Below are 25,440 nucleotides of genomic sequence, written 5' to 3'. Positions count from 1 at the left end.
CATCTTCCACCCATCTCTTAAACCATCCTCTCTCATAGCAGTCATCCCTTGTGAGAGATCCTCAATTTGCCTAGTCTGCATCGCTCTTCCCTTACTTTAATGGAAAATTGCTTTTCAGACACATAGGATATAAATATTAAGTATAATTTTCAGAAATTTGTACTGAAGTAATCTGTAATTATAGATGGTGATGTGTTTTCAGGAGAAAGAATTTATGTCTAGGAAAGAAAAGTTGGTTTTTAAAAGAAGGGAATGTTTAATACAGAACTAATTGTGTTTTTCTCCTCTTTTACAGAGCTTTACAAAGTAATATGGCTTTTGGGATTTGAGCTTTATAATATTAATAACCTTTGTTTTCTATAATTTGAAAATGAATTCTTGGGGAAAAGCTTAGCCAGTAAATTTTGATTATCAGAATACTTTTCTTGTGACTGAATTTTCAAATGTAAGCCTTTTTGTTCTCTTTGTCTTGTGTTTATCAGACCCCTATTAGGGTCAGAAAGTTACCATTTTTTTAAAAGTATCGTAACTATTTGAGAGATGTGTGGTTTATTTTATATGATAGTCAACCCTTTTTCTGATGTAAAATAGGATTTTCAGGTATGAAACTTTAGTATCAAATATTTTTTCTTGTGTGATAAAGTATAAAAATAAAAATAGTCATGGGGCTTCTGCATGGCTCAGTTGGTTAAGCACCCAGCTATTGATCTTGGCTTGGGGTCTTGATCTCACAGTTTGTGGGTTTGAGCTCTGCATGGGGCTCTGTGCTGTCTGCTGCTTGGGATTTTCTCCCTCTTCCTCTCTTCCCCCCCACCCTTTCAAAAATAAAGAAAAAGAAAAATACATTAAAAAAATAAAACCAGTCATTCCAATACTTCACTCAATACTATAGTGTTTGCTTTACTTATAAGTTGCTCCTGTTATTCTTGAAAGATCTTGTAGAATTTTTAGACTTAAATATAATTTATTTATTTATTTTAATGTTTTTATTTTTGAGAGAGAGAGAGAGACAGAGACAGAGAGCCAGCTAGTGCGTGTAGGGCAGGGGCAGAGAGAGAGAGGGAGACACAGAATCTGAAGTGGGCTCCAGGCCCAGAGCAGTCAGTGCAGAGCTTTGATGCAGGGCTCGAACACACAAATTGCAAGATCATGATGCGAGCTGAAGTTGGGCACTTAACTGACTAAGCCACCCAGGTGCTCCTTATATGTGTTTATTTTGAAGACTCTGCAGTGTTCATCATTTTTTTATTATGGCAGTTTATATTTTGTGTGGAAACATGGAGTGTGATAGTTAAGATGTTACATTAATTTATTTAAGGTGTCATATAAATTTAACTTAATTATTCTGGTTTTTCTATACTTGAATATTTAATCACATTTTTAGGTTAAATTTTTCTTTTATAGTTAGAAGTCCAAATGGTAATTCAGAGGTTAAGAATACAGTTTTTAAAAATCTGTTAAATAAATACTTTTATTATATTTGATTGATTCATCATTTAACCTTGAGAGGAATTAGGCCAACTGCAAAGTTAGGGGACATAGTCCACAGAAGACTACCCTCACTTACAACAACAACTGTAAGTTCTGGGGGTTTCCCAAACCAATGCTGAGGTCCCATAATTTGCTGAAAGGATTTATGGAACTCACTGAAAGCTGTTATACTCATGGTTAGTGGTTATTACAGGGAAGGGGTATAGATTTAAGTCAGCCAAGGGAAGAAACACATACGGCAGAGTCTGGGGAAGTACCAAACACAGAGAGCATCCTTTGTCCTCTGTGGCATCAGGACACATTACTTGCCCATCATCAGTGTGTGGTAGTACTTATGGAGTATTGTCAAACAGGGAAGTTCACTTGTGCTTTAGTGATTAACTATATTTTTTTTATTGAGAAGCTCCTTTGTGTAGGCATAATTGATTGCCCTTGAGGCAGATCTCAGTCTTTAGGCATGAGCAAAAGCCCATATTTACCCTAAATTACATCGTTGATTTTTTTGATGTGGTCAGTCCCTTGTCAGTGACCTAAAGCCCTCAAGTTAAAAAAAAAAAAAAAGATACTTCTTTCAAGCGTGACCTTCCAGGACTTTAGAGATACTTCCCAGAAGGAGAGGGCAAAAGCCAGACCTCTAACTGGCAAAGTTAAATTCTTTCCTACACAAATTGTGAGCCAGACTCTGAGTAATACTAAAATATTGTGGGGAAAAAAATAAAATGAGGTGGTCATGTGCTAATTCTAACAATATTTAAAAGACCCCTATAGAAATAAAAATGCTTCTTCCTAGTCACGTGTAGTGTAGTAGTAACTTTAAGTTACTCTACATCGTTGAGTGGAAACTTGAGATTTCTTGCAGTCTTACTTTATGCTCACAAAGGATGAACTGTTTATTTCATTTCTGAATATTCATTTTGAATAGAATACAAAGACTGCAACAGTGTGGCAAAAGCTTATCAGTTATAAAAGGATTACAGACAGGGGCATGGATTCATATTATAATGTTGCAGAATGTACTTAAGATAAAATGAATTATAAAAATAAAAAATCAGGCTGTTTAACATCTACAGATTTATCCTGAGATAATTGAATAAGTATGCAAAGATGCTTAAATAAGGATGGTTATAGTGAAAATTTTTACTTTTTTCTCTTAACAGATCTTACCAGTGTTCTGCAGGAAAAGTCCTAATGCCCAGGCAGATAAATGCTTTATTCTTTCTCATCCTCAGAGGTTAATCATAAAATGGGACTTTATTAGCTCTCGTATGCAATCCTATACAAAGAATGTTTCAATTTTATTTATTAGAAATGGATATATATTTTAAGAGTTTGTTACATAAAATGTGAAAAGTATTGCTTCAGTTTTTAAGCATGTTTTATCAAAGCCAAATCTTTCGTTAATTTTTTGCTGTTAGGATGGGGAGGTGACGTTTCTTTTTAAAACTTTAGAAAGTTTTCTTTATTGAAAGAATGTTACCTTTCACCTTTAGGAGATTGTTATCTAGTACTAATTACATTGAATACAAGTAACTACTAACATGTATAGCTTTTGAAAAGGACTGAGTAATTAATCATTAGTGTTTATCTGCTAGTGTTTAGTGATACCTTATGTATTAGAAACATTAATCCTCAGAGGATGGTGATGATGGGTAGCATTATTATCCTCATTTTACAGATGAGTAAACAGCCTTAGATTAAATAACGTGTAGTATCATACAAAGGTAAATTTAAGATTGTGGAGTCTGTTCGAACCTAGATCTGGTCTACTCTAGAAGACTATTTTATTTTCATCTTTTAAACCACTTCACTCTTATATTTCTGTGTTTATTAAAACATCTGTTTATAGTGGTCCTCAGGTGGGTACACATTAGAGCTTTGGAAATATACAGGTTCCGCCTTAGCCTAGACCTATTGGTTAAGAATCTTTGGGGTAGGACCTGACATCTGGTGTTGATTTTAAACTGATTATATGGGATTCTCTCTTTCTCTCCCTTTGCCCCTCTCCCCCTATTTGAGCACATGCTCTTTCTGTCAAATAAAAACAATTTTTTTTTAACTGGTTATATGATTGTAATGTATAACCAAGGCAGAGAGTCATTACATATAATATACCTGACACTGTCCTATAGACTGTGGGGAAATACAATCAAGTGTAAGACACAATAATAGACTGAAAGTGGCTGAAAAAAAAAAAACTTTGCATACATATTTGACAAAATGTGTGATATTGATAGCTATACATATAGGAAGAATACATTATGCAAGTGTACTAACATCCTAAAACATATGTACATTATAATCCCGCAAGGCAATCAAAATTAAGTTCAGCCTCTTCATTTTGGGGAAAGGAAAATTTTCAAGGATGTGATAGTATTTACTTGTGATCATTATGTAGGAATGGATATGTAGTGAAGGGATAGTGTTTGAGGTGGGAGAATAGCATAACGAGGCAAGAATAAAGATAGTGTGTCTGGGGCAAATTACAAGACAGGAGTGTTACTGTGTGTAGGAGGAGGTCTGGGTTAGAGCTTTTAATGGCCATATAGTAAGTTTAGAATTGATTCAGTAAGCAACAGGGAATAATTTCATGTTAATGGTTGATTGGTGATTTACTTGTTAGGAAACCAGGTAACAGTTTATTGAATAAGATGGAAATAGAACTATGAGTAACTCAGTTCTCCCCAAATTGAAACTGAAATAGCTTGTGTGCATTAAGAAGACTGCAGGGAAGTTTTTGGATTCTTAGCTGTCAAACATTGTGTGGGGCCTTTGTTAACAGTCTGATACTTTCGCCAGTTGCATTTAAGTAATCTCATGTGCCTGCAAGGGAGGGCTTTCCTGAAAATTTTTTCTGTGTGGCTTTTGGATACTTAAAGTCCAGATTAAGAGTTGGTTCTTTGCAGTAGGTAACTTCTTTGGATGGTGGAAAGGTGTGTTTTGCACTTTTGGCTCTCCTCTGTAATGTCTGACTTTCACGACACTGCTTTATTCTTTTTTTTCATCAATCTATCTTTTAAATCGTTTGGTAGAATTCTTACTTGCCTCTCCTTTGAGCTGTTATACCCCTTTGCATTTTATTTAAGAGGGGCTATTTTCTTAATTTTTTATTTTATTTTACAAAGTTCTTATTTGCTCATAATTTAAAGTTGTATACTTTTTCTGGTGTATGTTGTCTGGCTTTTGAGTCTTCCCTTCCTTTACCTTATGTACAGATTCCCATAAGGAACTCATAGGATTGTTTTTCTTTGAATGTTGCCTGTCTTTGAAGGGATGCCTTCTGGATCACCATTGTATGGAACAGTAGTGTGAGGCATGAGCTCTGACAGTGAGCTGTAGTAATTGACAGCTTGACCAGTCTTGTCTTATCCCTTCTTGAGGATTGATCGAGCACAGGTGTTGGTGATGACTATTTTAAGCCAGCAAAAAGTCTCAAGTCAAGTAGGAATCCTCTGGCTTAGAATGATACATCTGTTTTGTTCTGTTCTGTTCTGTTTTGTTTTGTTTTTTATTTTTTATTTCAAAAAATTTTTTTAATGTTTTGTTTATTTTTGAGATAGACAGAGTGTGAGTGGAGGAGGGGCAGAGAGAGGGAGACACAGAATATGAAGCAGGCTCCAGTCTCTGAGCTGTCAGCACAGAGCCCGATGTGAGGCTCAAACTCACAAATCGAGAGATCATGACCTGAGCCAAAGTCAGACGCTCAACCGACTGAGCCACGCAGGCGCCCCTGTTTTGTTTTTTGTCTTAACTTTTTATTTGGGAAAAATTTCAAGATTCACAACAAATTGTAGAGATATTGTGGAGGGGTCCTGTGTACCCTCCCAGGTTCCTCCAATGGTTACATTTTAATTACAGCACACTATCAAAACAAAGACATTGATAAAGTGCCTGTTTATAATTGTTTCATTTTGTTGCATGTGTAGATTCATGTAACTATTACAGTCAAGATACAGAACTAATCTATCACCACAAAGATCTCCCTTCTGGCATCCTTTAATTACCCACTACCTCCTCCCAACCATCTCTGCTCCCTCACAACTGTTGGTCTCTTTTCCATCTCTATAATTCTGTCATTTTGAGAATGTTGTATGAATAAAATCGTAGAACATGTGAATTTTTGTTTTGAGAATGTGATCTTTTGAGATTGCTGTGTATGTTTCATTTTAAAGAAACCACCAAACAGTCCAGAGTGGCTGTACCGTTCCTATCTTCAGTGTATGAGAGATCCACTTTCTTCCACATCCTCACCTGCATTTGATATGTCACCTTTCCTTATTCTAATTGTTCTGGTAGGTGTGTGGTGATGTCTTAGTCTTACATTTTATTTGAAGTGCTCTTTGTGGTTTTAAAATTTGCATTTCTCGGGCAACCTGCGTGGCTCAGTCGGTTGAGCGTCTGACTCCTGATTTTGGCTCAGGTCATGATCCCAGGGTCATGGGATTGAGCCCTGCTTCAAGCTCTGTGCTGAGTGTTGGAGCCTTTAAGATTCTCTCTCTCCCTGTCCCCCGCTTGTGCGCTTTCCCTAAAAACAAACAAATAAAGTGCAAATACTGCACTTATTTTTTTTAATTTTCCATTTCCTTAATGTCTAATGATGTTGATATTTGATATTTTCATGTGTTTATAGGCCATTTGTATATCTTTGGAGAAATGTCTTTTCAAATGCTTTTTGCCTGTTTATTATTATTATTATTATTATTATTATTGGGTTATTTGTCTTTATTTAGTTTTTGCAAATATTTTCTCCCATTCTCTGGCTTGGTTTTTCATTCTTTTCCTTTTTAATGGTGTCTTTGAAGAATGAAAGTACTTTTTATTTAAATTGCAGTTAACATAGCCTAATATTAGTTTCAGGTGTATAGTATAATGATCAGCATTGCCATACAGCACCGGTGCTCATCACAGGTGCACTCCTTAATCCCTGTCACCTGTTCAGCACATCCCCCTTCCACCCACCTTCTTCCTGGTAATCATCCATTTGTTCTCTATAGTTAAGAGTCTGTTTCTTGGTTTGCCTCTGTCTCTTTTTTCCCCCCCTTTGGTCATGTGTTTTGTTTCTTAAGTTCCACACGTGAGTGAAATCATATGGTATTTATCTTTGGCTGACTTATTTCGCTTAGCATAATACTCTGGCTCCACCTGTGTCATGGCAAATGGCAAGATTTCATTCTTTTTTATGGCCAAATAATATTCCATTGTATATATATGCTGCAACATCTTTATCGATTCATTAGTTGATGGACACTTGGGCTGTTTCCATAATTTGGCTATTGTAGGTAATGCTACTATAAACATTGAGGTGCATGTATCCCTTTGAATTAGTATTTTTGTATTCTTTGGTAAATACCTAGTAATGCAATTGGTGGATTGTAGGGTAGTTCTATTTTTAAGTTTTTGAGGAACCTCCATACTCTGTTCCATGGTCACTGCACCAGTTCGCATTCCCACCAACAGTGCAAGAGGGGTCTCCTTTTTCCACATCCTTGCCAACACCTGTTATTTCTCCAGTTGTTGATTTTAGCCATTCTTACAGGTGTGAGGTGATATCTCATTGTAGTTTTGATTTGCATTTCCCTCAGATAAGTAATGTTGAACATGTTTGCATGTGTCTGTTGGCCATCTGTATGTCTTCTTTGGAAAAGTGTCTTCGTATCTTCTGCCCATGTTTTAATTGGATTATTCATTTTGGGGGTGTTGAGTTGCATCAGTTCTTTATATATTTTGGATACTAACCCTTTATTGTGTATGTCGTTTGCAAATATCCTCCCATTCCATTGGTTGCCTTTTAGTTTTGTTGATTGTTTCCTTCGCTGTGCAGAAGCTTTTTATTTTGTTGAAGTCTCAGTAATATATTTTTGCTTTTATCTCCCTTGCCACAGGAGAAATATCTAGAAGAAGTTGCTATGGCTGATGTCAAAGAAGTTAGGATTTTTATGGTTTCAGGTCTCATACTTAGGTCTTAAATCCATTTTGACTTTATTTTTATATATAAGTGTAAGAAAGTGGTCCAGTTTCATTCTTTTGCATGTTGCTGTCCATGTGTAATTTTGTTTTCACCATATTCTTGAACTCCATATAAATGCAGTAGTATGATACAGTATATATTCTTTTCTGAATGACTTCTTATGCTTGTGAGATTTATCTATGTTAGTGTATGGGGCAATAATTCATTCTCAGTGGCATAAATCATCGAGTGCATGTACAACAATCTATCCATACTAGAGTTGATAACGTAGCTGTTTCCAATTTGATGAGTAGAAACAGTGCTGATGAGAACATTCTCATGTGTTTAGGTGCATATAAGCATGAACTGTCTTGAGTGTATTCATAGGAATAGAATACATAAGGTTTGTAGGATAGTCATATATTCAACATTAGTATATTGGGTCAGTTTTCCAAAGTTGTGCCAACTTGCACTCCCACTAGCAATATACTAGTTCTGATGTTCCACATTGTTATCAACTCTTGATATTGTCAGTCTTTTTTAATATCTAGTATTTTATTATGGTTTTAACTTACATTTCCCTGATGACCAGTGAGGTTAAGCATCTTTTCATATGTCTATTGGATATGGTTTTAGTCATTTAGATATAGCTTAGACATAACATTTGTTTCTCATTCACTTATAGTGGTTGGTGGCTGTTCTGAAGCTGTATGTGTTCTTTTTCTGGGAATCAGGTTGAAAGAACAGCCCGTATTTAAGGGGGAAAGAGGAAAAAATTAGCAGAAACTAGTACTATCTTTTGAAGCTTCTGCTTGGATTTAGTATGGGTCATGTCTATTCATATTCCATAGGCCAGAGCATATTGTAAAACTGTGCTCAGTGTCAGTGGGTGAGGGAAGTATTCTCCCACAGGAGACATGGCAAGTTATGTCACCATGGATGGGGGTGAAAAATTCTTTCACAGGAGAAAGGGAAGGCACAAATACTCTGGAACACAAGTAAAGTCTACCACTTTGTTAGGTGCCTATGGAACTCTTTTGTTGTTTTCTTTTATTTGGACTTTCTTAGTGATTGCTAGTGAGGATTTTTTTTCTCCTTTTTTCTCTTTCTTAGTAAGTTCTGGATATAAAATTTGTTGGTTATGTGTATTGCAGATATTTTCTCCCACTCTGTTACTTGCCTTTTAAATCTCCTAATGTCTCTTATTAAATAAAATTCTTAAAAAAAAAACCAAAAACCTGACATACAGCATTAGTTTCAGATGTACAACATAATAATTTGACATTGTGTATATTGTAAATAAAATTAATTTCAATGTCATTTATCAGTATTTTTCCTTCATAATTGTGCTTTTGTTTCTTGTTTAAGAAATCTTTCTCTACTCCAAAATTATGAAAATACTCTTTCTGTTATCTTTCTGGAAGTTGAGATTTTCCTTTTTATTTCTTCTTATGTGCTTATTTAATTTCTTCTTGTCCCAAGCTGTCTGTATAAACTCGTCAAGAATGAAAGGGAATAATTTCCAGATGTTTAATACAAGAATTGTTTAAGTAATTGTATTTCTGTTATGCAAGCACATTAGTGCTTTGCCTTTCTTTAGCAAAGGCTGAAGTTGTTTCCTACAATGGTACTCAACACCTAAACATTAAACATATTTTGGAGCGTAATTACTATTCTGATATTTGTAGGATAGTTTAAGGATTAAGTTTTATCATCCAGTAGACCAAAAATATTTGATCTTCAAAATTGACCAGGTTAAACAAACAGTAACATTGGAAATTGGTTGATTTTAACTTTGTACATGGCATTTATTGTCCATTGTAAATGTAAACTTTTAAATCTTGGTAATAGATCTTACAGTTAAAATGAGAAGGCTTGTCTGACTTGTCTTTTCGCATTGACAGTTCAGCTTGCAATTGGTCAAAACTCTCATCAGCAGAAAAGAGTAAATTATTTAAACAGTAGTTGTTTAAGAATTAGTACACATTAAAGATCATTCTGAAGATTAATGGGTAAAAAAATCACCAATTATAAAGGGTATCAGCTATCACCAAATATAGAAGTAAATTGCATCTTTGTGTTCAACTTTAAAAAACACATAGGAAAAAATACATGAATAAAAAATGAAAAATAAAAAAATATGTAGGTATCAAGTCAGGATTCTTAACAGGTGCTACACAAATTATTTCCACATGAATACTTAAGAATATACTAAAAAAACCAACCTATTTTAAAATACTAAGTATATTTAAAATATACCAAATATACCTTAAAATAAATTACAGAAAAAATTTCAGGATGCAACCCCTAAGTATGGTTTTTGGTACTTCAAATGAAACATCTGAAGATTGGGTTTGTTCAAAAAGGGATGAAGGATTATGTCCCCAATTGTATGATAGCAGGTTGGCTTTTTTTTTTTTTTTTTTTTTTTGGTATATATAACTAACAACCATGTGGATATGCAGTAATTTTTTTTTCTGTGAAATTCACTTCTCCAACCTTTAAGTTTTGTGATTCTTGAGGATTTCCCTTTAAAGGCCTTGATATTCAAACAGAAGTAATAATATTAACTTTTAATATTTTTAGTAGTAAATGTGGACCATTATCCAAGACTTGTTTTATTAACAATATTGCCCTTGCTTTTCAGCGGGGATCTGATGAGCTTCTTTCTTCTGATGACATTGACGGACCCTTTACCATGAACAATTCTACTTCTACAGGTGTGTATGGTGAGTTTTCGTTTTTTCAGAATCTAGAATGTTTTCTTTCCATGAATTTCAAAAAATTTTTTTCTTCGTTTGCTCATCTAAACATTTATTGAAATGCCATTATTTATAACAAAAACACTTATTGCAGTAAAGTTCAGTAAACATTTATTGCGGTAAAATTTATTGTAGGAAAGTACACATAGATGAAGTTAGCAGTTGTGGCCCTTAAATTTTAACTTGTGTCTAATTCGATAATTCCTTTTTTGATTGATGTTCTTTGTGTTACATAATTGTGATAAAACTGTCAATATGTTGGTGACCCAGAACAATTGAGTAAAAGAGCTGGATTTAAAAGCTTGTGTTTAATGAGGATTTAGAATAATAGAAGTATTAAAACTATAAGTTTACATGATTTTAAAAAATTGGAACATAATTTACATTCCATAAGTTACCACATTGTTTAAAAATACATGTTCTTAAAATTTAGGGACTGTGAAATGAACTGGAAGAGTGCAATACAGGAGGGAGGGTGAACAGTTAAGAGGCTATTGCTGTATAGGATTTCCCAGTTAGGGATGGTAATTAGTACTATAGCACTAGCAGTTGTAATGGAGAGAATTAGAGAATTCACAGAAGGTGAAATTGATAGTAACTGGTGATTAATTGAATATTTGGATAAGGGATTCCATTGATGATTTATTTCCAGGTTTTGGACTTGGATAATTAGATAGATGAGTGGTGGTGCCATTCATATAGAAACTGTAGGAAGAACAGAGTTGGGTAATATGGCAGGTTCTGATGTTTATATATTGAATTTGAAGTTCCTCTGCAACATCCACATGGAAATGTTGGGTAGTCATTGGGTTCTTCCCAACATCACAAGAGAAATTTGGAAGTTAGTATCATCCGCAGTTTAAAAGGCTTGAGAGTGGAGAGTGTCACAAAGGGCAAGATTTTTATCCAAATGTTTTTGGAGATATAGGAAGCAGGAATGAGTGAACCTCACTTTCCAGACCCTCAGCCACATGGTGTTTGGGAGAGTGAACAGCTTTTATGTGAGAACTCTATAAGAGAAGAGGGTTAGTTTCAGTTGAGGGAAAAGATAGAAAGAAAATTCACTGAAGAGATTAAGAATGTCTAGGAATTGGTTAACCATGGTACATTGCTCTAGAGGACTAAATGGATAGATTTTATGGGCAGGACAGCAGCAGAGGATTTGTTCATGTAGAAGTGTGAACAGATAATATGAGCATGAGACTAAAGCAGCTTTCTCAAACTGGAGCTGGTGTCAGAGTCACCTGGAGGGCCTATTAAAGCATGGTTGCTGAGTCCATACCCAGAATTTCTAATAAAGTAGATCTGAGGTGGGTCCTAAGAATTTGCATTTCCACAAGTTCCCTGATAACAGTGATGCTACTGCGGAGCCACACTTTGAGAACTGCTGTATTAAGGAAATACTAGAACCTGATATTTCTAAACCTGATTATCCTCTTGGTGTAGGATGCTAAAAAAATGTCCTTATTCCTAGAGTTACAGTACACCTAGGGTGGGGCCCATATGTTTGTTCTTTTAAAAACAGGTCACTTTGTTTGTTTGGTCATGTTTATGAACTACCAGGATGGATGACCAGGAGGATTTTCATCCTGGTTGATTGATTACTTAGGGGAAAAAAAAAATGAAATGTGAGTTTAGCTGGCAACAAGAGTTTGTTGTGTTTTTTGCTTTTATGTTTTGAATTTCTTCTTATATCCCATTCCATTCTATGTTCAGCCCACCCTATTTAACAGCTATTTCTGCAAAGCTCTATAAATGGTAACTTCTCAGACTTTATGACTAAAAAATGTCTATTTCATTATCACTATTGAATGTTAGTTAGCTATTTAGAATTTTAGGTTGACAGTTACTTCTCTCTACACTTTGAAGGTATGATTCTGTTATTCTTTTAGCTTCTATTGTTGGGAAGTTTGTGAGCAGGCTTACTACTCTGTAGGTAAAATTACTTCTCTGTAGTTATTTTTAACATTTTTCTCTTTATTTTTGTTCATTCGTTTAGCTGTTTGTAGGTATGGATCACAGGTTCTCAAACCTGGATACTCACTAAAATAGCTTGGGAAGCTTTGAGGGAAACAAAGATACTTTGACCTACCCCACACCAATTCTAAAATCTCTGGGTGGTGTAGGTTTAGGCACTGTTTTTCTTTCTTTCTTTCTTTCTTTCTTTCTTTCTTTCTTTCTTTCTTTCTTTCTTTCTTTCTTTCTTTCTTCCTTCTTTCTTTCTCTCTCTCTCTCTCTCTCTCTCTCTCTCTCTCTCTCTCCCGCTTCCGCTTCTTAGGTGATAATCTAAGGTTCAGCCAGTATTAAGGACCATTGCTGGAGACTTAACTTTCATTTATCCTGTTTTGGAGTGACCCAGCTCTTCACAGAACTGCCTCCTGTGGGCACCTGGGTGGCTCTGACTTCATTTTGGCTCAGATCATGATCTCTGTCTCTCTCTCAAAATAAATAAAATTAACCTAAAAAAAAAAAAGAATCAGCTCCTTCTGTAACTCCAGTTAGACATGTATAAGACCCATTTCATTCAGTCCTGTATTTGTTTTAACCTCTTATATTGTCATGTCTTTTTCCTTGAGGTCCTGTATTTTGGATAATTTCTTTAAAATGTTTTTCTGATTCACTCATTCTCTGTTCAACTTTGTCTAGTGTACTGTTTAATTCTTCTGTTGAATATTTGCTTATATTCTAGTGTTTTTCCTTGTGTGAGTAATAGTTTTTAGCTGAATTGTTTTTTCTTCTGTGAAAATCTCTAAGGTGTTTTGTGGTTTGCTCTGCTAGATTTCCTAAGGTACCACCAGCCCCTACATCTTCTAATGTATATGTTAATTTATTACCTTGGAGATTCTTAAGCCAGAGAGGAAGAGAAAATTCAGAATGTAAATTCCTGAACAGAGATAGGCTTCCTTTTTAAATGTTTCTGGTAGATGGGAAATTTCTCCCTCCCCTCCCCTACCCTTCTTTTCTTTTCTTTTCTTTTCTTTTCTTTTCTTTTCTTTTCTTTTCTTTTCTTTTCTTTCCTTCCTTCCTTCCTTCCTATGGGAAATTTCTAATTTTAGTTTGCTTTTGCTGAGAGGTTTGGCTGTTGACACCTGGAAATTTTACCTTTTTTTTTTTTGGAGGTCACTTACACACAAAAATATTTTTATGATATTTGGTCTAATATTTGCAAACTTCAAAAAACTTTAAACTTTCAAGATTTTGGTGTTCCATTCCATGACTATATTCTAATTGATTTTGAACAAATTTGGAGAGAAAGGCTTTACTGCTCATTTACAAAGGAGTTTAATCCCTGTGTAAGGTGATTTTTTTGTTTTTTTTTTTTTTTTTTGCTTTTAGTTTTTAGTTTTGAGAGAGCATGAACAAGGGAGGGGCGGGGGGGGGGGGAGGGGAGACAGAGGAATTGAAGCATGCTCTGCACTGACAGCAGCAAGCCCAGTGTGGGGCTTGAACTCACGAACTGTGAGATCATGACCTGAGCGGAAGTTGGATGCTCAGCCGACTGAGCCACCTAGTGCCCCAGGTATTTTTTAAAAATACAAAAATTTTTTTTATTTTATTTTTTATTTTTTAAAGTTTACATCCAAATTAGCATATCGTGAAGCAATGATTTTAGGAGTAGATTCCTTAATGCCCCTTATCCATTTAGCCCATCCCCCCTCCCACACCCCCTCCCGTAACCCTCTGTTTGTTCTCCATATTTATGAGTCTCTTCTGTTTTGTCCCCCTCCCTGTTTTTATATTATTTTTGTTTCCCTTCCCTTATGTTCATCTGTTTTGTCTCTTAAAGTCCTCATATGAGTGAAGTCATATGATTTTTGTCTTTCTCTGACTAATTTCACTTAGCGTACTACTCCCCAGTTCCATCCATATAGTTGCAAATGGCATGATTTCATTCTTTTTGATTGCCGAGTAATACTCCATTGTATATATATACCACATCTTCTTTATCCATTCATCCATTGATGGACATTTGGGCTCTTTCCATACTTTATTGTTGGTAGTGCTGCTATAAAGATACAAAAATTTTTTAAATTGCATTGATAATGGGTAGAATCACAAAATTTTTGTGGTTCTAAATGTGGATTTAAAAATAATTTGTGAAATTTGACAACTATAGCTTCTTTCTATTAGTAGAATATTGCTTGTTTGGTAAAGGAGTTATGTATGCACCAGACCAATTGCACATACACGTCTGCCCCTGGGACTGTCAGAACAGTATTTTTATCATGACACGGTTGCACCAAAACTTACATTTGTATTACTGCCTCATAAAAAGTTGATGTTGAAGGTAGAACTTTTAAAACTCAATTTTCATTAATGTTGGATATTTCACTTTTGATAGAATGACTTCCCAGAAGCTATACTTTGATTCCTTGAGATGATTCAACATTAAACCTTTATTGGGTAATAACAGATATTTCAGTGTTAGCAGATGATGATAAAACTGATAAAATGTAGCTGTTGGCATAGTTCTGTTAATGGGGTCAACATACTAACACCTTTACACATGGAGAAGAAACTTTGCAAGTAAATTAATTACAAATTTATGGATTTACCGCAAGATATAAAAATTGGAATGGTGATAAACAAAATTGTGTCTTTCTATCTGGGAACCTGACCTGTGATTTCATATTTGTGGGTCCTATTTTATGTCCTTTGGTAATTATGAAAATGTTCTACATATTTCTTCATGAAATGTATACCTTTCCTTTTAAATTTAATCTTAGGAATTACGGCATAGATGGTTTATTGTGTACCCCAATACTTTTCTGTTTTCTTCTGTTTTCTTTAGTGACAGAACCCTAATTTTCATCTGGGCACATTGTCTCCCAAATTAAACAGCTACTTTTCAGTCTTCCTTACAGCTAGATGTGGTCATGTGATTAAGTCCTGGCTAATGAGATGTAAGAAGAGGAAGTTATAGAAGTTACTTCTGGAGCATTTCTACACGGGTATACTTTTTCCTCTTTTATCCTACTGCCTGTGGGAGTTCCAGTTTCCATTTTAGAGGATGAAGTTGAAGGCTGCACCCCAACAGAAAGACAAGTAGAGCCTGAGTCACTGATAACTTTGTATGTCACCATTCCACGTTTGGAATGTCTACATTTAGACTTTTTACATGACTGACAAGTTAACTTTTTTTTTGAAGCAGCTGTTATTTCAAATATATTATTATTATATGCAGGACTAGGATTTCGGATCACAATGAACAACTGAGGCAAGCCCTATTATCACTTTGCCATTTTTTTTTTAGACTTTATGTAAGCTGCGGGGCAGGGTGGGGGCACGGTGGAGGGGAACCCAAGCAAACATGGCAGAATTGCTGAGTTGAATAGACAGATCCAGGTTTGAAAGGCTGAGGCTAGGAGCTGTGGAGGCAGTGTATGGGAGAGAAGGGAGCTCTGTGAGAAAAGTGCTCTAGAAATCTACCTTTGAATTTATTGCCAAATAGTAAGCCACACATGCCTTACTGCTAACGGTACACCAGCTCTAGCGTAAACGCTACCATTCTAAACCCACACTAACAAAGCTTAAAAACAGACTCCAGGGGCGCCTGGGTGGCTCAGTTGGTTAAGCGTCTGACTTTGGCTCAGGTCATGATCTCATGGTTTGTGGGTTCGAGCCTTGCATCGGGCTCTGTGCTCACAGTTCAGAGTCTGGAGCCTGCTTCAGATTCTGTGTCTCCCTCTCTCTCTGCCCCTCTCTCGCTCGTGCTCTGTCTCTCTTCTCTCTCAAGAATAAATAAACATTAAAAAAAAATTTAAATTAAAAAAAAAAAAAAGACTCCAAAATAATTGCCTGATATGAAATTACCTTTTTTTCCAGAAAAGAGTCTGGCATGTTAAAGTTATAAAACAAATCCTAGTGCTCACAATGTTGACTGTTGAGTCAAAAATTGCCAAACATAGAAAGAATCACAAAACTGTGACTCATAACCAGGAGAAAAATCCGTCAACAGAAGAAGACCTAAAAAATGACAGAGGTGATGAAATTAGCAGATTTGGACTTTGAAATGGTTATTAAAAGTATGTTTAAGGATTTAAAGGAAAATATTAGTATAAGACAGAAAAATGGAGCCTATAAAAAATCAAATATAATTTGTAAAGATAAAAATACATCTAAAAAACACATGGCATTGCACTAATAGCACATTATATAGTTATATAATGATCACTGAATTTAAAGACATCAGTAGAGGGGCGCCTGGTCCTCCTGGTCAGTAGAGCACACAACTCTTAATCTCGAAGTTGTGACCGTGAGCCCCACGTTGGGTGTAGAGATTGCTTAAAAATAAAATCCTAAAAACAAACAAACAAACCACAATAGAAATGAAAGCATACAGACCAAAAGAGATTGAGGAAGAAATGAATAGTTTAGTAACCTATAGAACAGAAATTAGGTGGTCTGACCATATATGTAATTAAAGTTCCAAAAAGAAAGATGGGGGTAAGGAAGCAGATATGTCTGCCTCTCCCAGTGACTTCTAGTGGATTTAAAGGCCTGGTGCTCTTTGCTTCTTCCTTCATTTTTCCTCTTTTACCTTATTTGGGAGTGAGGCATCAAAAACTAAGACATTAGAAAACAACTGTATCTACAGGGAAAATTAGAAAGTGATAGTATATGCCTAGGCAAAGGCTTGGAAGAAACCAGAAGAAAAGACCTTAAGTTTACACTTGAGGCTGATTCTTGGTACAGAGAAATAGCCTACAACAATCAAAAAAAGAAAAATAGTAACAAAACGGAAGACCCTGAGGAAGGGGAAGAATCTGATTTCCAGAGTTACCACAGCCACAAATTTGATGCAAAACAGGAGTATAAATATCCAAGAAGCTTAGTGAATTCCAAGTAAGGTGAACTCGAGGACACCTCCCATGAGACACATTATAATAAACTTTCTGCAAAGAATCATGAAAGCAGAAGGAATCAACTCATCACACACAAGGATCCTCAATGAGAATATGAGCACATTTCTCATCAGGAACTTTGGGCACCAGAAAGCAGTGAGCCAATCTATTCAAAGTGCTAAAAGAATTAAACTGTCAACCAAGTGTCCAATACTTGGCAAAACTGTCCTTAAAAAGTATCTTTGTGTTGGGAATGTAAGCTGGTGCAGCCACTTTGGAAAACAGTATGGAGGTTCCTCAAAAAACTAAAAATAGAACTACCCTACGACTCAGCAATTGCACTACTGGGTATTTATCCAAGGGATACAGGTGTGCTGTTTCGAAGGGACACATGCACCCCAGTGTTTATAGCAGCACTACCAACAATATCCAAAGTATGGAAAGAGCCCAAATGTCCATCAATGGATGAATGGATAAAGAAGATGTGGTATATATATACAATGGAGTATTACTCGGCAATCAAAAAGAATGAAATCTTGCCATTTGCAACTACATGGATGGAACTGGAGGGTATTACGCTAAGTGAAATTAGTCAGAGAAAGACAAAAATCATATGACTTCACTCATGTGAGGACTTTAAGAGACAAAACAGATGAACATAAGGGAAGGGAAACAAAAATAATATAAAAACAGGGAGGGGGACAAAACAGAAGAGACTCATAAATATGGAGAACAAACAGGGTTACGGGAGGGGGTGTGGGAGGGGGGATGGGCTAAATGGATAAGGGGCACTAAGGAATCTACTCCTGAAATCATTGCTTCACGATATGCTAACTAATTTGGATGTAAACTTTAAAAAATAAAAAATAAAATTAAAAAAAAGTATCTTTGTGTTTTGGGGTACTGGGTGGCTTAGTTGGTTAAGTGTCCAACTGTGGCTCAGGTCATGATCTCACGAACTCGTGAGTTCATGAGTTCAAAATGTATCTTTATGTTTTATTTTAAATAAATTGGATTTAAAAATAAATTAGGTCATTTACATGTAACATACCTGGCTCTATGGGCCAGTCACGAATTAAGAAAAAAAAGAGAGGGGCATCTGGTTGGTTTGGTTGGTGGAATGTTCAACTCTTGATCTTGGAGTTGCAAGTTCGAGCTCCACATTGAGTATAGAGATTACGTGAAAATAAAATCTTTTAAAAAAGAGAAAGAAATTAAGACATTTCCAGATAAACAGAAGCTGAGGGAGTTTATTACCACTAGACCTGCCCTGCAAGAAAAACTCAAAGAAGTCCTTTAGCTTGAAAATGAAGGCCATGAGACAGTAACTCAAAGCCATGTAAAGGAATAAATATCTCAATGAAAGTAAATACAAGGGCAATTATAAAAGTTATTATTTTATTATGTGTGTATACATTTATTTATTTATATCCAAGTTAGTTAGTTAGCATATAATGCAATAATGGTTTCAGTAGTAGATTCCAGTAATTCATCCCCTATGTATAACACCCAGTGCTCATCCCAACAAGTGCCCTCCTCAGTGTCTCATACCCATTTAGCCCATCCCCACACTCATAACCCCTCCAGCAGTCCTCAGTTTGTTCTCTGTATTTAGGAGTCTAAAAAGCTAGTGGTTTTTGAACAATGATTATAACTCTTCCTTTTATTTTCTGCATTATTTAAGCTGTTACTTTTTTCCTGTAAGTTTTAATTTTAATCTCAGTTAACATACAGTATTGTATTAGTTTCAGGTGTACAGTATAGTGATTCAACAGTTCATACATCATCCAGTTCTTATCACAAATTCACTCTTTAATCCCCATTGCCTATTTAACCCATTCCCCCTCCCCTCCCCTCCCCTCCCCTCCCCTCCCCTCCCCTCCCCTCCCCTCCCCTCTGGTAACCATCAGGTTGTTCTCTGTAATTAAGAGTCTGTCTCACAATACCACCATCTTCCAGTAATTCTCCAAAATGACCAACACAAAGGGAAAGAGGAGAGGTACTCGCTATATGTTCTCTAGGCCTTTTAGAAAACATGGAGTTGTTCCTTTGGCAACATACATGCGAATCTACAAGAAAGGTGATATTGTGGACATCAAGGGAATGGGCACTGTTCAAAAAGGAATGCCCCACAAATGTTACCACGGAAGAGTCTACAGTGTTACCCATCATGCTATTGGCATTGTCGTAAACAAACAAGTTAAGGGCAAGATTCTTGCTAAGAGAATTAATGTACGTATCGAGCACATTAAGCACTCAAAGAGCCGAGACAGCTTCCTGAAGCGTGTGAAGGAAAATGATCAGAAAAAGAAGGAAGCCAAGGAGAAAGGTACTTGGGTTCAACTGTAGTGCCAGCCTGCCCCACCCAGAGAAGCACACTTTGTGAGAACCAATGGAAAGGAGCCTGAGCTGTTCGAACCCATTCCCTATGAATTCATGGCGCGATAAATGTAAAAAAAATAAAAGACGTTAAGACTGTTAAAAAAAAAAAAAAAAGAGTCTGTCTCTTGGTTTCTCTCTCGCTTTTTTTTCCTTTTGCTCTCAGTTCCACATATGTTTCTTAAATTCCACATATGAGTAAAATCGTATGGTATTTGTCATTTTCTAATGGACTTATTTCATTTAGCATAATACTCTCTGCCTACATCCATGTCAGTGCAAATGGCAAGACTTCATTCTTTTTTATAGCTGAATAATATTTGGTGTGTGTGTGTACACATACATATATATACCTATATACATATATACAGAAGATGTATATATGCCACATATTCTTTTTTTTAATGTTTATTTATTTTTGAGACAGAGAGAAAGACTGAGCGCAAGTGAGGGAGGGGCAGAGAGAGGGGGAGACACAGAATCCGAAGCAGGTTTCAGGCTCTGAGGTTCAGCACAGAGCCTGACTCGGCTTGAACTCACAAGCTGTGAGATCATGATCTGAGCTGAAGTTGGACACTTAATCAACTGAGCCACCCTGGTGCTCCTATATACCACATATTCTTTATCCATTTATTTATTGATGGACACTAAGGCTGCTTCTATATCTTTGATATTGTGAATAGTGCCGCTATAAACATACAGGCCACATGTATCCCTTTGAATTAGTGCTGCTATAAACATAGGGGTGCAGGGGACGCCTGGGTGGCTCAGTCAGTTGAGTGTTCGACTTCGGCTCAGGTCATGATATCATGGTTCGTGGGTTCAAGCCCTGCGTCGGGCTCTGTGCTGGAGCCTGCTTTGGATATTGTGTGTTTCTCTCTCTCTGCTTTTTCCCTGTCTGCTCCTACTCTGTCTCTCTCAAAAATAAATAAACATTAAAAAAAATTTTTTTTAAACACATAGGGGTGCATATATCCCTTTGAATTAATGTTTTTGTATTCCTTGGGTAAATACTCACTAGTGTGATTGTGGGATCATAAGGTAGTTCTGTTTTTAACTTTTTGAGGAACCTCCATATGGTTTTCCAGCGTGGCTGCACCAGTTTGCATTCCCACCAGTGGTGTACAAGGGTTCCTTTTTCTCCACATTCTCACCAATACCTCTTCATTCTTGTGTTACTGATTTTAGCCATTCTGACAGATGTGAGGTGATGTCTCACTATAGTTTTGATTTGCATTTCCCTGTTGGTAAGTGATGATGAGCATCTTTTCGTGCGTCTGTTAGGCATCTGGATGTCTTCTTTGGAAAAATGTCTGTTTATGTTTTCTACCCATTTTTTAATTGGGTTATTTGTGGGTTTTTTGGGTGTTGAGTGTTGTAAGTTATTTATTTTTAATATTTATTTTTGAGAGAGAACACCAGCACGAGAGGGGGAGAGGCAGAGAGAGAGAGCGGGATAGACATCCAAAGTGGGCTCTGTGCTGACAGCAAAAAGTCCGATGCTTGACTTGAACTCAAGAACCCTGAGATCATGACCTGAGCCAAAGTCAGATGCTTAACCAACTGACTAAGCCACCCAGGCGCTTCTATAAGTTCTTTATGTGTTTTGGATACTAACCCCTTGTCAGATATGCTTTTTACAAGTCTCTTCTCCCATTCTGTAGATTGCCTTTTATTTTTGTTGACTGTTTCCTTCACTTTGCAGAAACTTAATTTTGCTGTAGTCCAAATAGTTTTTGTTTTTTGTTTCCCATGCCTCAGTTGACATCTAGAAAGAAGTTGCTAGGGCCAGTATCCAAGAAGTTACTGTCCCTGTTCTGTTCTAGGATTTTTATGGTTTCAGACCTCACATTTAGGGCATTAATCCATTTTGACTTTATTTTTGTGTATGGTTTAAGAAAGAGTCCAGTTTCGTTCTTTTTCATGTTGCTGTCCAGTTTTTCAACACCATTTGTTGAAGAGACTTTTTGTCCTCATTGGATATTCTTTCCTGCTTTGTCAAAGATGAATTGACTATATAATTGTGGGTTTATTTCTGGGTTTTCTCTCCTTTTTTTCTTTTCTCTTTTTTAAGAGGGAGGGGGAAGAGAGAGAGAGTCAGAGTCAGAGTCTTAAGCAGGCTCCAAGCTCAGTGTAGAGCCTGATACGGGGCTCAGTGCCACAATCCTCGGATCATGACCTGAGCCTAAATCAAGAGTTGGAGGCTCAACTGCCCCCTGCATTATCTCTTCTGTTCCATTGATCTGTGTGTCTAATTTTTGAGCCAGTACTATAGTGGTTTCATTACTACAGCTTTGTAATGTAACTTAAAGTCTGGAATTACAATTCCTCCAGCTTTGCTTTTGCTTTTCCAAGATTGCTTTGGCTGTTCAGGGTCTTTTGTGAGATTGTTTGTTGTAGTTCTATCAAAACTGCTCTTGTTATTTTGATAGAGGTTGTATTAAATGTGTAGATTGCTTTGGGTAGTGTAGACATTTTAACCGTATTCCAGTCTGTGAGCATGGAATGTCTTTCCATTTCTTTGTGTTGTCTTCCATTTCTTTCATCAGCGTTTTATAGTTTTATAGTTCTATAGTTTATAGTTTATAGTTAAAGACCTAAAGTACAGGTCTTTAACAAGAGACTGCCTTTTTTAAGGAGTTCTTAATCTAAAAGCATGTGACTTGTTTGTAGCTCCACATTTGTTTTTCCATGTAACTTAGGAGACTAACACATTTTTTTTTTTAATTTTTTTTTCAACTTTTTTAATTTATTTTTGGGACAGAGAGAGACAGAGCATGAACGGGGGAGGGGCAGAGAGAGAGGGAGACACAGAATCGGAAACAGGCTCCAGGCTCCGAGCCGTCAGCCCAGAGCCTGACGCGGGGCTCGAACTCACGGACCGCGAGATCGTGACCTGGCTGAAGTCGGACGCTTAACCGACTGCGCCACCCAGGCGCCCCGATAGGAGACTAACACATTTAAAAGAATTAGTTTGTGTTTTGGGGCACACAGTGTATAAGGCTATAATATGGTGGCGTCAACAACAGAAGGGTATGGGGACAGGTGTAAAGGAGCAGAGTTTTTGCATATTAGTGAAGATAAGCTGGTATAAAGTCAGATTAGAATGTTATAACTTGAGGATGTTAATGTAATCCCCATGGTAACCACAAAGAAATTAGCTGTAGAATATGCACAAAAGGAAATGAGGGTGCTCAAAGTCCTAGAGGCAGCAAGTAGAATGGTGGTTGCCAGGGGCTGGAAGAAGAGGGAAATTAGGGAGTTACTGTTTAATGAGTATAGAATTTCAGTTTGCGTGATGAAAAGAGTTATTGAAATGGATGGTGGTGATAGTTGCACAACATTAAGAATGTATTTAACACTACTGAATTCTGCATTTAAAAATGGTTAAGGGGCACCTGACTGACTCAGTCGGTAGAGCATGTGACTCTTGATCTCAGGATTGTAAATTTGAACCTCATGTTGGGTGTAGAGATTACCAAAATAAATAATTAAATAAATAAAATCTAAAAAAAAAAAAGGTTAAGGTAGTGAATTTTCTTATGTGATTTTACCCTAGTTTAAAAAGAAAAGAAAGAGAAAAAAGGTATGGAATGCTGTCTATGGAAAGGTCTGTAAGATACGTTAAGTGTACAAAAACCTGATGCAAAAAGAAAAAAAGATAATTGACTATTTCAAGCAAGATAAGGGAAATAAATTTTGGGGGTTATAGCATATGTGAAAACTAAAATATGACAGTAACATAAAGGTTATGATGAGGGAAATAGACCTATGCTTTGAAAAGTTCTTATGTTGTACCTAGGTGATATCATTTAAAGGTAGACCTTGGAAAGTTAAAGATGCATATTGATTTAGCCCCAGAGCAGTCACTTAAACAAAAGTAAACAAAGTGTAAATATTCCAATTAAAAAGATTGTCTTGGGGCGCCTGGGTGGCGCAGTCGGTTAAGCGTCCGACTTCAGCCAGGTCACGATCTCGCGGTCCGTGAGTTCGAGCCCCACGTCGGGCTCTGGGCTGATGGCTCAGAGCCTGGAGCCTGTTTCTGATTCTGTGTCTCCCTCTCTCTCTGTCCCTCCCCCGTTCATGCTCTGTCACTCTCTGTCCCAAAAATAAATAAACGTTGAAAAAAAAAAAATTTAAAAAAAAAAAAAAAAAAAAAAAAAAAAGATTGTCTGCCTTTTATGTGTCCAGTATATGTTGTTGTTGTTGGTTTTTTTTTGTTTTGTTTTTACTTACTTTTGAAGGGGAGAGAGACAGAGCATGAGCGGGAGAGGGGCAGAGTGAAAGGGAGACACAGAATCCGAAACAGGCTCCAGGCTCTGAGCTGTCAGCACAGAGCCCGATGCGGGGCTCAAACCCACGAATCATGAGATCATGACCTGAGCCGGGGTCGGACGCCTAACCGACTGAACCACCCAGGTGCCCCCAGTATATGTTTGCATGTATGCATGCAGTACATGTATGCATGACATATTATGTTTTCTTGATAAATTGATTCTTTTATTACTATGAAATGTCTCTCTATCCCCAGTAATATTCCTTTTCCTGAAGTCTACTTTGTCTGATAGTAGTACAGCCACTGCATTTTATTATGATTAGTGTTTACATATTTATCTTTTTCCATTCGTCTTACTTTGAACGTGAGATTTTTATATTTAAATGCATTTCTTCTGGGGCACCTGGCTGGCTCAGTCGGTAGAGCATGTGACTCTTTTTCACAGGGTTTTGAGTTCAAGCTCCACATTGGGTGTAGAGATTACTTTAAAATAAAATTTTTAAAAAATGAATTTCTTCTTCACATCACATAATTGAGTCTTGCTTTTATTAGACTGATGAACTCTGCCTTGTATTTGGAATCTTTATGTCATTTCCACTTAATATAGTTATGTGACATGGTTAGTTTTAAGTCTATCATCTTGCTATTTGTTTTCTATTTGTCCCATTTATTCTTTGTTATTTTTCTTCCTTTGTTTCTTGGCTTTCTTTGTACTGTTTTGTGTGTGTGTGTGTGTGTGTGTGTGTGTGTGTGTGTGTGTGTGTGTGTGTGTGTGTTTCATATTTATTCATTATTTATCATTTTGTAGTCCATTGTATTTATTTGTATTTCTTGATAAATATACGTATCTTGAATATACATGTATATTTACCTAGTTACAGAGCTTCGAGATATATCAAGTGAAAGCTAATAGACTAAACAGAGGAATAGGCAAATTCACAATTATAGCTGGAGATTTCAAAATCTCTGTCTCAGTAATTGATAGCATAGTAAACAGAAAATCAGTTAGGACACAGGACAGGGGTTTATATTTCCTGTGACCTAAGACTGATTTTTACATTTTTAAATTGTGAAAAAATAAGACAAAGAACAATATTCTGAGATACTTGAAGCTTATATGAGGTACTAATTTTGATGTTTATTCATAAAACTTTATTTCAGTGGAGGCACACTCTTTTATTTCTGTCCATATGGCTGCTTTCATGCTACCACTGTAGAGGTGAATAGATGCAGCAGAGATTGTATGACTCACAAAGTCTAAATTATTTATGTAGCCCTTTAAGAAAAAGTTTGTAGATCTCCTAATATAGATGTTTTCAACACTAACAACCAACTTATTTTAATTGACAGTGGAGTAGTTTCTGCAACACCATCAGAATATGCTTTTTTGGAAGTTCACATGACATAATCACCAAGATAGGCTATATGTGCATCCTAAAACAAGTCTCAAAGTGAATGCATTAAAATTATTTATAGTTCGTTCTCTTTAAAATTATATTAGAAATCAAAAACGCATAATCCTCAAGTATATGGGGGAAAATTTTCCAGTTATTTATTTAAAAATTAACATTTAACCCATGAATCAGATAAGTCACAAGGGAAATTAGAAAATATTTTGAGGTGAATTAAAACAAAACACAATTTACTAAACTTTGAAGGGTTCAGCTAGAACTGTTTTTAGAAGTAGGAATTTACAGCTTTGTTTACATTAGAAAAGTGTAAAATAAATCATCTAAGCTTCTA

General features: G+C 36.2%; 1 protein-coding gene and 1 pseudogene across 7 annotated transcripts in view; both read left to right on the top strand.

The window, feature by feature from the left end:
• The window catches only part of PTBP3 (polypyrimidine tract binding protein 3), a 121,308-nt gene that overhangs the window by 28,779 nt on the left and 67,089 nt on the right, over positions 1 to 25,440 (top strand). For 4 of the 7 annotated variants that reach the window (XM_086683707.1, XM_086683711.1, XM_086683708.1 and 1 more), the window contains one exon: positions 10,083 to 10,164. In XM_086683707.1, coding sequence (XP_086539833.1) covers positions 10,134 to 10,164 — 31 coding nt within the window. In that variant the 5' untranslated portion in view covers positions 10,083 to 10,133. Of the gene's footprint in view, positions 1 to 10,082; positions 10,165 to 25,440 lie in introns of those variants that run through there. The other 3 variants (XM_086683709.1, XM_086683713.1, XM_086683710.1) reach the window with 1 other exon arrangement.
• LOC112848404 (large ribosomal subunit protein eL21 pseudogene) lies at positions 18,978 to 19,505 on the top strand (annotated as a pseudogene).

This window comes from Puma concolor, chromosome D4 (assembly GCF_028749965.1).
Source record: "Puma concolor isolate L17-30 chromosome D4, mPumCon1.1.hap2, whole genome shotgun sequence".
Lineage (NCBI taxonomy): Eukaryota > Metazoa > Chordata > Mammalia > Carnivora > Felidae > Puma > Puma concolor.
The sequence above is the reverse complement of the archived record's forward strand: the minus strand, read 5'-3'. Positions and strand labels throughout refer to the sequence as shown.